Source organism: Poecilia reticulata, chromosome 18, assembly GCF_904066995.2.
Source record: "Poecilia reticulata chromosome 18, P_reticulata-male-v2, whole genome shotgun sequence".
In the NCBI taxonomy this organism is placed as follows: Eukaryota; Metazoa; Chordata; class Actinopteri; order Cyprinodontiformes; family Poeciliidae; genus Poecilia; species Poecilia reticulata.
In genome coordinates, this window is record NC_088847.1 from 2551943 (window position 1) to 2563870 (window position 11928).

Genomic DNA, 11928 nt, shown 5'->3' on the forward strand with positions numbered 1-11928 from the left:
CTAAAGTATACTTTTTTCACCTGGGAGAGTTTTATGCAAATCTAATGAAGTGCTAAAGCAGGGGATAAATCAAACATTTCACATCTAAAACTAAAGGAAGTTTCTAGAAATGTCCTTTTCGCTCCATAAAGCTTTTCTTTTTGCTGAGCACAGTCACAACGCTGCAGATGGAACCCTTTTACTTCCATTTTCACTCGAGTGGAAGAGGTCTTCCAGCCCAGGAAGGTCCAACTAACAAACTCCAAGTTTCCACGCAGCAAATCTGACCTCGGCCCGCGCGCACTGAACAAGTCTGGGCGATTCTGGCGCGTGCAGGAGCGCTAACTACAAATCTGCAGCTCTTCCACATGCGCACACACACCCACGCATGAGGGCTGCGGTCATGCTTAGATTCTTACACATATTGCAGATATGGAGAGAAAAGAAAGGTAAAGAAAAGACAAAAGAGGAGAACTGGTGCTTCAGTTTCCTCTCGGTGTGCAGTCAGTCACTTTGAGCCTGTCCGAAGCCCATCAAAACACGGTGAAGAATGCGGCAGCTCTGCGCCTAAAAGCTGCGTCCCATGCAGCAGGACGACAGACCTGACAGTTTGGTTGGTTTTAATAAATGTTACAGCTGATTTTCTAGGTCTTAGCTGCGCTGAGCGAAAGTAAAGACAACGTTTAGGCTTTTACAGTGAGGTAAACTCCTTTGCTGCATGGGAGTGAAGTTTTCACACAGCGATCCACATAATTACAACTAATCCCAGTTGAAACCAAAGGGCGAATTTGACTCTTACTTACCCAGACTGTTGGTGGAGGAATCCATAATCCGAAGTCCAGGTTTCAGCTTTAAAAGTGCAGTTTGTTTGGATATAGAGTCAACGCCAGGCTACGGTGAGTTTTCCATGCTGATAGAGGAGTGTCATGCATACACGCTCATTGCGTGTCAATCTCCAAATCTGCGCGGATAGCAACACCGGAAACGCGTTTTCTCCTCTAAATAAAACACTGTTTAGCACTGAAACTAAACACAACTGGATGCACTAAGAACTCTAACGCAAATGGTTATAAAAATGTAGTAAAACTAAACAAAAAAAACAAAAAACAAATCACGTCGTTTATTCTAATGGCATTTTAGAAAATATTAAACGTTTACTCAACACCACTTTCACCCCAACTGTAATAATCTCAGTTTTTCTAACCGTAGGCGAAGAGATTTGAAACTGGAATACCATAAACAAAGATCTCAACTTTTTAAACCAATCATGCGTGACAAAATGTGTCTGCAGTTAGTGAGCCTCTGTCGTCACCACAAGACGATTGGTGTTACTGCACCCTGTCAAGCTTGGGCTTTAGCATAAATGAATGAAGGACTGTAGAGTGTTCTCCATTTTTTTTAGGTTACGGCAAAATAAATAAATAAATTATATTAAATTAAAGCATGTCTTTAGTTTCAACTATTGATAATTACTGATCCCTTCAGAATTTTTCTGATTCAAATTAAACAACGTTTATTCACAGAGCACCTAATAGAGACAGTGCTTTACAGTTAAAAACAGTACAGACATAAAGAACTTGAAAGTTTGCATGCACATTATAGTATTAAGTAAAAAGACAGTTATATTGATAAGATGATGAAGAATTAAAATTTAGAGAAAACTAATTAGGAACTGTGGAAATGCAAAATACTAGTGAACTCTGGTGATATGAAGAAGCAAAAGTGAAGGGGAATAAAAGAAAACATGTTACTAACAACTGAAAAATAATGTCTAGTGTAAATAGATACTAGAAATAAATACATAAACATATAAACTGGAGAAACTCTAAAATCAAGAAACTTAACAAAATAAAGAATCAATAAAATGTAACACATAATAAATAACTCACTGGAGACTTTCAAATTGATGTGATGTTCACTTGCTCTCTGGTCTTCTTCAACATTCTTCCATCTAAGTTCTAAAGTAGACACACTGGAGCTAATGTTTTTTAGGATGACCAGAAAGCAGAGCATCATAATGATCTATTAATTAAATGATGAAAAAATGAAAGTCTCTCCCAGGAAATATGATATTTAAAAAGTATACTTTAAGTACACTTGTTCCAAAAAAGTACATATAGTATACTAAAATATACTATTAGTTGTAATTTAACTACTAAAGTATACTAAGCACAAAATTAGTTGTTCCAAAATAGTACAGTTTAAGTACATCGATTAAAGTATACTAAAGTATGTTAAAATTTAGTATACTAAAGTATACTTTTTTTTTCACCTGGGCTGCCCTGGAATGGGAAAGATATGGTTGGATTCTGTTATGGTTCTTCAGATGATAAAATGCATTTTCTGTGACACTTTAATGTTTATTTTGAAATTTAAGCTCACATATGACACCAACCTTATATATATTTAAGCATATATATAAAAACAAAGAATAAATAAAGAGCAATTAACCTAACAAAAAAGGGGGAAGATACTTCGGAACTACTCCGGTGCGCCAATGTTTCTGCTGTTTAAGGGGGAATAATAACTGCAGAACCAGGATGTTAAGAAATAAAGCTTTTAAATTGGTAAGAAGATGCCATACCTTTGAGACATTAATCCAATATAAGAAAGCACAAGCTATAGTTAGGAAGACTATTAGAGCAGCTAAGAAGGCTTGTTGGAGAGTGTATTGTAATTCCATTGGACGAGAGACCAAATTGCCAGAGGTATGGAGAGTTATTAAGAAAATGAATGGTGTTAAAAAGAGTTTTTCCTTACCTGTTTTAGAATTAAATGGGAAAATTGCGGTTAGTAATAAAGAAAAAGCAGAGTTATTAGCAGAAACGTTGATTAAGGTGCAGAGTTCAGAAAATTTATCTGAAGATATGAAAAGTAATAAAGAAAATTTATTGGATGAAAATCCAGAAGTTACTACTAGGAGAGTAGTTTCAAATCAGGATTTAGATATGCCTTTTACTATGTATGAGTTAGAAAAAGCTATTAATAATGCTAAGCAATCAACTCCGGGGAAGGATGGAGTGTGTTATACAATGCTCAAACATTTTAAACATTCATCTCTTACTGTTATATTAAAATTGTTTAATTTGATTTGGATGACTGGGAGTATTCCTGCAGAATGGAAACAGTCAGTTATAATTCCCGTGTTAAAACCTGGTAAAAATGCAACAGACCCGTCAAATTATAGACCTATAGCTCTTACATCTCAATTAGGAAAAATAATGGAGAGGATTGTTACAGATAGGCTTTCATATTTTATCGAGAGTAAAAATAAATTTTGTCCATTTCAGAGTGGTTTTCGTAAAGGGAGAAATACGATGGATGCAGTTCTGTGTTTAGAGTCAGAAGTAAGTAAAGCTCAAGCAAATAAAGAGTTAGTGATAGCTGTGTTCTTTGACATAGAAAAGGCATATGATATGTTATGGAAAGAAGGATTATTGATTAAATTAAGGAAACTTGGTATAGGAGGTAAGATTTATAATTGGGTTTTGGATATTTTCTTTGGTAGAGAAATAGAAGTTAGGGTTGGGGCAAATTTCTCTACTAGGTATGCTGTTGAGAATGGTACTCCTCAAGGTAGTGTGTGTAGCCCAATTTTTTTTTAAATATTATGATTAATGGCATTTTTGATGAGATAGATAGTAGTATAGGCAAATCTTTATTTGCAGATGATGGTGCTCTATGGGGGCGGGGACATAATCTGGTGTATTTGCAGAAAAAGATGCAGGATGCCATTTTGAAAGTGGAAGGTTGGACTAATAAATGGGAATTTAGGACGTCAATTGCAAAGACTCAAGTTATTTGTTTTTATAGAAGACATAAGGAAGTTAAGTTGAACCTTTATAAACAAAAGCTTGAACAAGTAAAAACAGGTTTTTAGGTGTCATCTTTGATGAAAGCTTAACTTGGAAACATCAAATAGAATCAGTTCAAAATAAATATAAAAAAGTGAATAATTTGTTAAGATGTCTCTGTGGACAGGAATGGGGAGCTTCAGGAAGTGCACTGTTGGGAGTTTATCAGGCTCTCATGAGATCTACTCTGGATTACGGGAGTATAGCATATATGGCAGCTGCTGACAGTCATTTGAGAAAACTTAATAGTGAGCGAACACAAGGATTGAGAATTTGTTGTGGGGCTTTCAGAACATCATCTTTAGCTGCTCTACAAGTAGAAACTGGTGAACTTCCGTTAAGATTAAGAAGGTTGAAGCTAATGTATATGTACTGGGTGAACCTACAAGGACATAAGTATGATCATCCAGCTAAGATGGTGCTGAAGGACTGTTAGGAACATCATAAATTAAATTGTAGTAGTTTTGGATGGATTGGGGACATAAAGGCAAAACATCTTGGTTTAACTATGTTCAAGTATAGTGTTACAGTTCCTCAGTCTGAAATTCCACCATGGTTATTTATATCTCCAGAAGTTGATCTTCAATTGAGGGAAATTCTTAAAAAGGGAAAGACTCCAGAATGGGTTGTAGTTGATAGATATTTTTGAAAGATATAAAGACAACATAGTTATATGTACAGATGGATCTTAAGATCCATATAGTGGTAGAACTGGGGTGGCAGTGAATATCCCACACCATAAAGTCTTGATTAAGAGGAGAACAGCTGATCATTTAGTTCATTTTAATGTATTTTACATAAATTGCATTACTTCACATGTACCAAGTTTTTCATTTTACTCACTAGTTTGTCACCACCTTCAGTTCTGTGTCAACTCCGTCAGATGGACTTTTTGTTGTTTTTTGTTTTAAATAATATTTATTTTGTTTCTTGAGAAGCATTTGTCTGTAAAATGAGTAAAATATCACTAATAGAGTCATTAAAAATTATTTTATATATTCATTTTTGTCAGATGGTGATGACAAAGTTCTGGGTCAGGTCGATTAAAAAAAATAAATAAATAAAATGTTGCAACTGGGAGCCTGTACATTAGCATGTGGGGCTTTCAGAACATTTTTTTTTTAAAAGGGAAAATTAAAAACCATTTTGTCCCTATTCTCAAGAATCACTGAGGTAATAAATCAAATTATGTTAGAAATCTCTTATTTAGGTTCTTAAATAACACTGGGTTCATTAATCATATTTAGAATATGTGTATGTAAGTGTGTGTATACCATTGAGGTGTGTTAAATTCCCTCTGAGATCTCTGATGACCACACTCCAGTCTGGTAGGTGGCGGTAAATGCACCTTAAGTTGGATGCCAGCCGCCAATAAAAATCAAAAGAAGAAGAAGACGACGACGACGAAGAAGAACAATCAGGATGTTCCTCCGGCTTCTCAACATGGATGCGTCCACATGAAGTAAGTTTTGAAGGAGACTTTACTAAAAGTATGTTTGTTTGCTCCGCTGGTTTAAGAATATCTTTATGTGTTAATCAAATGTGTACATGAGGAATATTTAACTAAATATGTGAACATAAATAGTAGTTTTCTGACATTTTCCGCTTTAGTGTGTTTGTTTTATTGGTTTGTGTAAAAATTGAGCTGTCCAGGTGCGCTATCGTTGTCCTTTCATGCTTGAGTGAATCATAGCTCTGTTCATGACCGAGTGCCATCCTGTCAGATGGAAACGTGTCGGATGGCCCCGCTGACAGGATGAAGTGTTCCCGGTGCCTCTTGCAGCTGGTTCGGACCAGCCGGACTGTTGTCCAGCGCGGTTCTTTGCTCTTGTCCCCGTCCTCCGGTCAGCTTATTGTGCAACACAACCAACAGCAGCAGGTAAACTCCAGTCTGTTTACTAACCAGCCCATTCCCTAACTGAATGTGCTGGTTTCAGGGTCAAATGTTTGATCCATTTTTCTGATTCAGACATTTTAGATCTTTAACATATAAAATCGAAAGACATGATACAATATTTACATCCCTGTTCTGCATATGGACCGATTTCCATGCGAATCAGATCATTCTTTCTTGGCTTGTTGCTTTATTATTTTAATCAGACTGTGCATTATTTCATTAATGGAAAAATAAAACAATCTGGTTTATGCTTAATATGACTGTTTCTTCCATATGTATAACATTTGTTGGTGCTGATGCAGTTTCGTTGCAGCCCAGTGTCGGCAAAGAGTCAACCGGAACCAGTACGGTTTGTTAATGACGGTGGCACGAAGAAGACCAAGTCCTTGGTCACCCAGGAGGATTTGTTTGAGCAGGTATCCAAAGAGTCCAAAACCAAGGCCACATTTAACCAAGTGATTGATGTCTTCACCAAGACGGACATAAGACGGCGTGGTCATGTGGAGTTCATCTATGCTGCTTTGAAGAAAATGCCAGAATTTGGAGTAGAGAGAGACCTAACCATATACAACAAACTGCTGGATGTTTTTCCCAAAGAGGTGTTTGTGCCCAGAAACTTTATTCAGCGAATGTTCAACCACTATCCTAGACAGCAGGAGTGTGGGGTTCAGGTTCTGGAGCAGATGGAGAGCTACGGTAGGTGTCTTCTCCATTTAATATAGAGAGCAGAGTTCCAAGTGGAGCTGGAATACTGAGTAATAAACGAATTCCACAGGTTACAGTTCGACTGTTATTGTCTTTGCTTCAGGTATAATGCCCAACATTGAGACTAAGGTCCTACTGGTCCAGATCTTTGGGGAGAAGAGCCACCCTATAAGAAAGTACCAGCGCATCATGTACTGGTTCCCCAAGTTCAAGCACGTAAATCCCTTCCCTGTTCCTCAGCCTCTGCCTGAAGACCCGGTGGACCTGGCCATCTTGAGCCTGAATCGCATTGCCAACGACTTGGATGCTAAAACTACAGTTTATCAGGTACAGTTTTAGCTTATCTTAGCTCATACAACGTTAAGAAGAACTAGACATTTTCTAAAGAAACTTAATGGGGCCTAATTGTGTGCGTATCAGTTGGACCCAAATATAGGGGTTTTGATGCCAAGTTAGGTTCTGTGACCCTCGGGTTTAACGGCGTCCTGCAGCTTTTAAATGTCTTCCTGATCCAACACACCTGAATAAAATGACTGAATCATCTCCTCAGTATTCAGTCAGGTTCTCCAGAGCCCTGCTGATTCTTTCATGCTTCAACTCAGGTGTGTCGAAGCAGAAATGCATCTAAAAGTTGCTCGACGCCGAGGATTGGAGTTGCAGACCCCTGTTGTAGACCTACAGTAACGTACTCCATCCAGCTTACAAACAGTATTTTGTAAGCTAAAAGGCTCATCCTAGCTTAAATGCTGCCATTAGAACAGGGGTCTCCAACCTGGTCCTCAAGATGTATTGGCCTGCAGGTTTTAGGCGCATCCCTTCTCCAACACAGCTGAATTACCTTTTCAGCTTGACAAAGGTCTGGTAACGATTCTCTCATTTGTATCTAAAACCTGCAGAACAGTAAATGTTGAGGACCAGGGTTGAAGACCCCTGCATTAGAATGTGGGCTATCAGTCATATGGATCATACATCTTACAGCACTATCCTAATGTACGTTTGGGTTTGTTTTTTGTTTTTTTTGTTTGTTTGTTTTTTTTTACAGAGAAAAACAGACTATTCTGTTGTACATTTACTGAAAGACGACTAATGGATGTCAGCTCCCATGTTTCAAATTGGATTTAATAATCAGCATCATTAAGAATTTCATGTTATTGATTGCTCTTCCTGACAGCTGCCCTTCACTGACATTACTGAAAGTGGGGAAGAAATCGGCTTTCCGCATATTGTAGGTATGGAGTTTCATGTCATCTTCCAAAACGACAACAAAAAAAGTTGTGATGTTGGATAATATAAAATGCTGTGTTTTGTTGGAGTTCAATAAATATCAGATATTTAGCTTCTGATTTCCTACTCATGTAAAGATCAAATCGTAAAGATGAACATTTTTATTTTATTCCATCAGTTTCATAGTGCATGTTGCTCTCCGTTTCCTGATGTCAGGCATTCAGAGCCCCAACCAGATGGAGCTGCTGGCCAAGCATAACCCAAACAGGCCTGTGTTTGTGGAGGGGCCCTTCCCCCTGTGGCTGAAGAAGACTTGTGTCTACTACTACATCCTCAGAGCTGACCCCACGCCTCCTGAAGAAAAGGTTTTTAAATTCTCTATTATATTTAATATCAGTGTTATCAATAACATTACTCCATAATAGCATTTGCAGATTTGGCTGTTAAGTGCTACCTACCATATGAATGGGCTGAAGTGAACAAATACTCAACACAGTTTATGCTGCTTCTATCTGAAGAGCAGCTAACTGTTTCCGTTTCCACTGATGATCCTAACCTCCTTCTGGTTGTGTGTAGAATAGAACACAATGATTTTCTGAAGTTAGATTTGATTATGTTTATTTATCGGGAAGTAAAAGTATAACCCATGCAGTGAGCATGTTTCCCAGTTGTAACCCTGTGATCATTCTCTCCACAGGAAGAGGAAGTCTACGATCCAGAGCGCTGCTTCTACTACCCTCTGCAGCTAGATCTGGATTTGGACCGTGACCTGGGGGACGAGGAGAACTTTGATGTGGACGACTGTAAGATGGCTGCAGCCTTCTATCAGCCTGGCTTAACTGGTCTGACAGTGTGTAAGACGTGTGTGTTTACCTTTCAGTGGATGAAGGTCCAGTCTTCGCCATGTGCATGACCAGCCAGGGAGACCAGGCCACTCTGAACCAGTGGATCTCCGGCCTCCAGCAGAACAATCCCATCCTAGGGAGAATTCCCACTCTGTTCCGCCTGGATGCTGGAACTCGGGAACTGGAAGGAGCGGCGGACACAGAGGCAGGTCATAGTCATCGACCTCATCCACAGAGCCAAAGGGAAGATGGGCTGCCTGCTGAAGATTCTGAGGCTGCAGTGGAGGAGGAGGAGCCTAGGAGAAGCCATGGGATGAAACAATGAACTCTTCATCACAGAATTGGAAAACAAACTGTATTTCTGCTGTGACATGTTTTTTTCTCCATGGTAGAGTTAGACTTGTGTAAAGCTGGTTAATTTAATGTACAAATACATCAAAGCTGTAGAAATGTTTAGTATATCATCTAAAACATAATTTTGTGTTGCTGTGGAGTCTCACTGCTCTTCTATCCTTAGAAAACAAGCTGTAGTTATTTTTTTGTGTAATCATGACAACTGCTGTCATATTTACTTTAAATGCTTCCATCACCTTCCAACTAACATAAAACATGACAGAAAAACGCAACATTTCAACAACAGACCATATCAAGTCTGAATTAATCTACAAGATCGTCTCCAACGTGAGGCTGCAGTAAACCTAAAAACTGTCTAATAATTACAGGATCAAATGAAAAGCCATGAGAGAAACAAAAGGTTTTTATTGCTCAGATCGGATTAGAAAATGAAGCAAACATTTCAAAACAAATGTTGACGATTGTTTTTTTTTGCAGGTCTGTTTGGTTTTGTTTGTGAAAAGGGAGTGAGAGCTTCTGACGGTTCATAGCTGTGGATGTTTTTAATATGCTGGAATATTTTTTGCTTTGTCCTGAGATCTCAGGTTTTAGATTTGTTTGAGGATCTTTTGACTGATGCCCAGTACCCTACTGGCAGTGGTCACCATTTTCCTTTTATTTATGCCATTTATTTTGGCTGATCAGTGATTGGCCAACACATGTGAAACTGACCTTATACACTGATGTCAATACAGCAAAGCTCTGATAATCAGCCTATGTCCCCTTTAGCTCTGCCGTGAGAGATGGCTGGCTGATGGACCCGCCCACCAGGTCATGTCTGTACTGGAGCAGTTTAAAAAAAAAAGTCGACCTGCTATTGCCAACTTTGTCTCCTTTCAAACAAAAATAAATAACGGCCAGAAAGCTACAATCGGTGCATCCTATAACGATCTCTTATTCTAAACTCAAAACGTGTTGGATATAATTTCAGACTAGGTTTGCCTTGTAGTAGAGAGACCATATCCTGAGTATGATCTTTTAAAGAAACGACAATATTCACCATCAACAACATAATCAGGGTGTTAAAGAGTAAAGTCTTCAGCTTCATTGTTCTTGCTAATCAGTTCAGGCATTGAACAATAGTGGCCTCTAAAATGATTCTTTAAACACAGTCCAGCATATTCTCTATTTGTCGAGTTCAGTTGGAGGAGACAACAAAGATAGAAGATTGATTGGAAAGGCAGGGATTCCCAAGTCCAGTCTCCAAGAGCTACAATCCTGCAACTACTCTAAACACACCTGAATCAAATGAATGGCTGTTTACCAGGCCTCTGCACGACTGAGATGTTCTGTTGAGGGAGGTCAGCCATCTGATTCAACTGCTGAAGTGTCCAGCTGTTGTCATTAAAGGCCGCTCATGGTGTCCTGGCAGTTTTAAATGAGTCTGCTCCAACACGGCTGATTCCAATGGTCCAACTACCTCAGCATGTCAAAGTTCTTTAGATTTCTGTTCATGAACCATCATTTAATTCAGGTGTGATGAACTAAGGAAGGCTCTAATACTTTAAACATCACTGGTTTAAGAACACAAAGATCTTGGAGGGAGAATAGTAGACAAGGTGGGAAAGTCATTTTGAACCCCTTTTAAAGTAGAAGTAAATTAGATGTCAACACTTTGCCCAGAAGACCAAAACTGTCAACCTCTGAACAAAGGTGATAGGTTAGCATGTTGAACAGCCGATGCTGAAGCCTGTCATGAACATCAGTGTCTGTCCTCTGTAAAGCCAGTTTTGTCTCCCCAAAAACAAACACTTTCATGTTCAACAGAGACTTTCAGCTGCTCACACTAATAATCTTAATACCTTTATAGTGAAAGACTGAAGGTCAAATACAACGAATTAATTATCTGTCTGCAGTAACTAATATGCTTAAAGGAGTCAAAGTGAGGCTTCCAAACCTGAGTATTGTGGTGGCAGCATCATGCTATGGGTTGGTTTGCACTCGCTCCATACTTTCCTTGCACAGTGTGGATATACTGAGACCATCCTGACCTGACAATCACCTCCGCAGACTGAAAGACTCAGAGCAGATCCCTGATCCCTCCCATATTGATCCTCTCTGTCTCTGGAATCACACCTCACCACTGTCTCACTGTTCTGGTACATGTCTTGGACCAATCTCATACACTTCTCTGACATTCCATCCAGTACCAGAGAAAAATCTTATTAAAAGCATACTGCAGTTCCTGGATTGATTTTGGTTCATGATTGACTGCAGCTCTGCACACATCTGGAAAAAGTCATATATGACATTACAAATATATTTTCACCTTGTGAAAATATATTTGTACATCCTGCCTGATGATGGCTACTATGTAAACACCATGATGTCAACTAGTTGATGGGCTCATTTCAACTTTTAGAATTTCTAACATAGTGACATTGGTTACAGCTATATCACCTCTGGGAAAACGCGACATAATCCCCAGGAAATTCATAAATGAAATACTTAGTTCTACCATAAAATATATTCACTTTTTTTAAACTTAGGTGTTGAAAACACAAAACAAACAAACCAATCTGGTTTTAATGGTTTAAGTTAACCACTCTTAATGAAGTGAGCGGGAGTCTTTAATATTTCTTTTCCATTTTATCTGTTTTAGCCATTTCTAAACCCCCAGACTTGGATTATTTCTGGATTTTTATGAAGACAGTATTAAAAGACTTTATTTGGTAAATTATGACACTTTAAATACAAAGTTGACATTATTCAAAATGTCTTTGTTATGACAACTTGACATTAACCAAGAAATCATTACTGATATAAATTTGTTCTAAAAGTATTAATGATTGCACTTTAAAAAATTAGGTAACTATATTCTTAAAGGTAAAATTTAAACAGTAATAATTTCTTGTTTATGTCATGTTTATGAAAGTGTCATGACAGTCTTATTCACCCCCCTTCAAATAAAGTGTTACCCTTTATTTTAAAGCCTAATCAGAATAATTATTGAATAAGATGTGTATAAAAAACTGAAAGCCTAATCAGAATAATTATTGAGTAATATGTGTATAAAAAAAACTGCCCTTAA

At 38.1% G+C, this 11928-nt stretch overlaps 2 protein-coding genes across 3 annotated transcripts in view; one reads left to right on the forward strand and one right to left on the reverse strand.

The window, feature by feature from the left end:
- The window catches only part of eml3 (EMAP like 3), a 57437-nt gene extending 56291 nt beyond the window's left edge, over positions 1-1146 (reverse strand). The window contains exon 1 of one of the 2 annotated variants that reach the window (XM_008434932.3): positions 783-1146. In XM_008434932.3, coding sequence (XP_008433154.1) covers positions 783-807 — 25 coding nt within the window. In that variant the 5' untranslated portion in view covers positions 808-1146. The remainder of the gene's footprint in view (positions 1-782) is intronic. The other variant, XM_008434933.3, reaches the window with a different exon arrangement.
- Positions 1147-5152: 4006 nt separating this feature from the next.
- On the forward strand, positions 5153-8991 carry ecsit (ECSIT signaling integrator). The gene is made up of 8 exons (XM_008434934.3): positions 5153-5295; positions 5558-5712; positions 6033-6426; positions 6539-6762; positions 7607-7664; positions 7876-8024; positions 8357-8462; positions 8540-8991. The coding sequence occupies exons 2-8, from the start codon at positions 5590-5592 to the stop codon at positions 8827-8829; spliced, it is 1344 nt and encodes a 447-aa protein (XP_008433156.1). The 5' UTR covers positions 5153-5295; positions 5558-5589; the 3' UTR covers positions 8830-8991.
- The last annotated feature ends 2937 nt before the right edge of the window (positions 8992-11928 follow it).

What these genes read in the sequence shown, in the direction of transcription:
- ecsit (XM_008434934.3), top strand. Translation starts at nt 5,590, where the DNA reads ATGAAGTGTTCCCGGTGCCTCTTGCAGCTGGTTCGGACCAGCCGGACT. An exon ending in CTAAAACTACAGTTTATCAG is followed by an intron (nt 6,763 to 7,606) that starts GTACAGTTTTAG and finishes TCTTCCTGACAG; the next exon opens with CTGCCCTTCACTGACATTAC. An exon ending in CCACGCCTCCTGAAGAAAAG is followed by an intron (nt 8,025 to 8,356) that starts GTTTTTAAATTC and finishes TTCTCTCCACAG; the next exon opens with GAAGAGGAAGTCTACGATCC.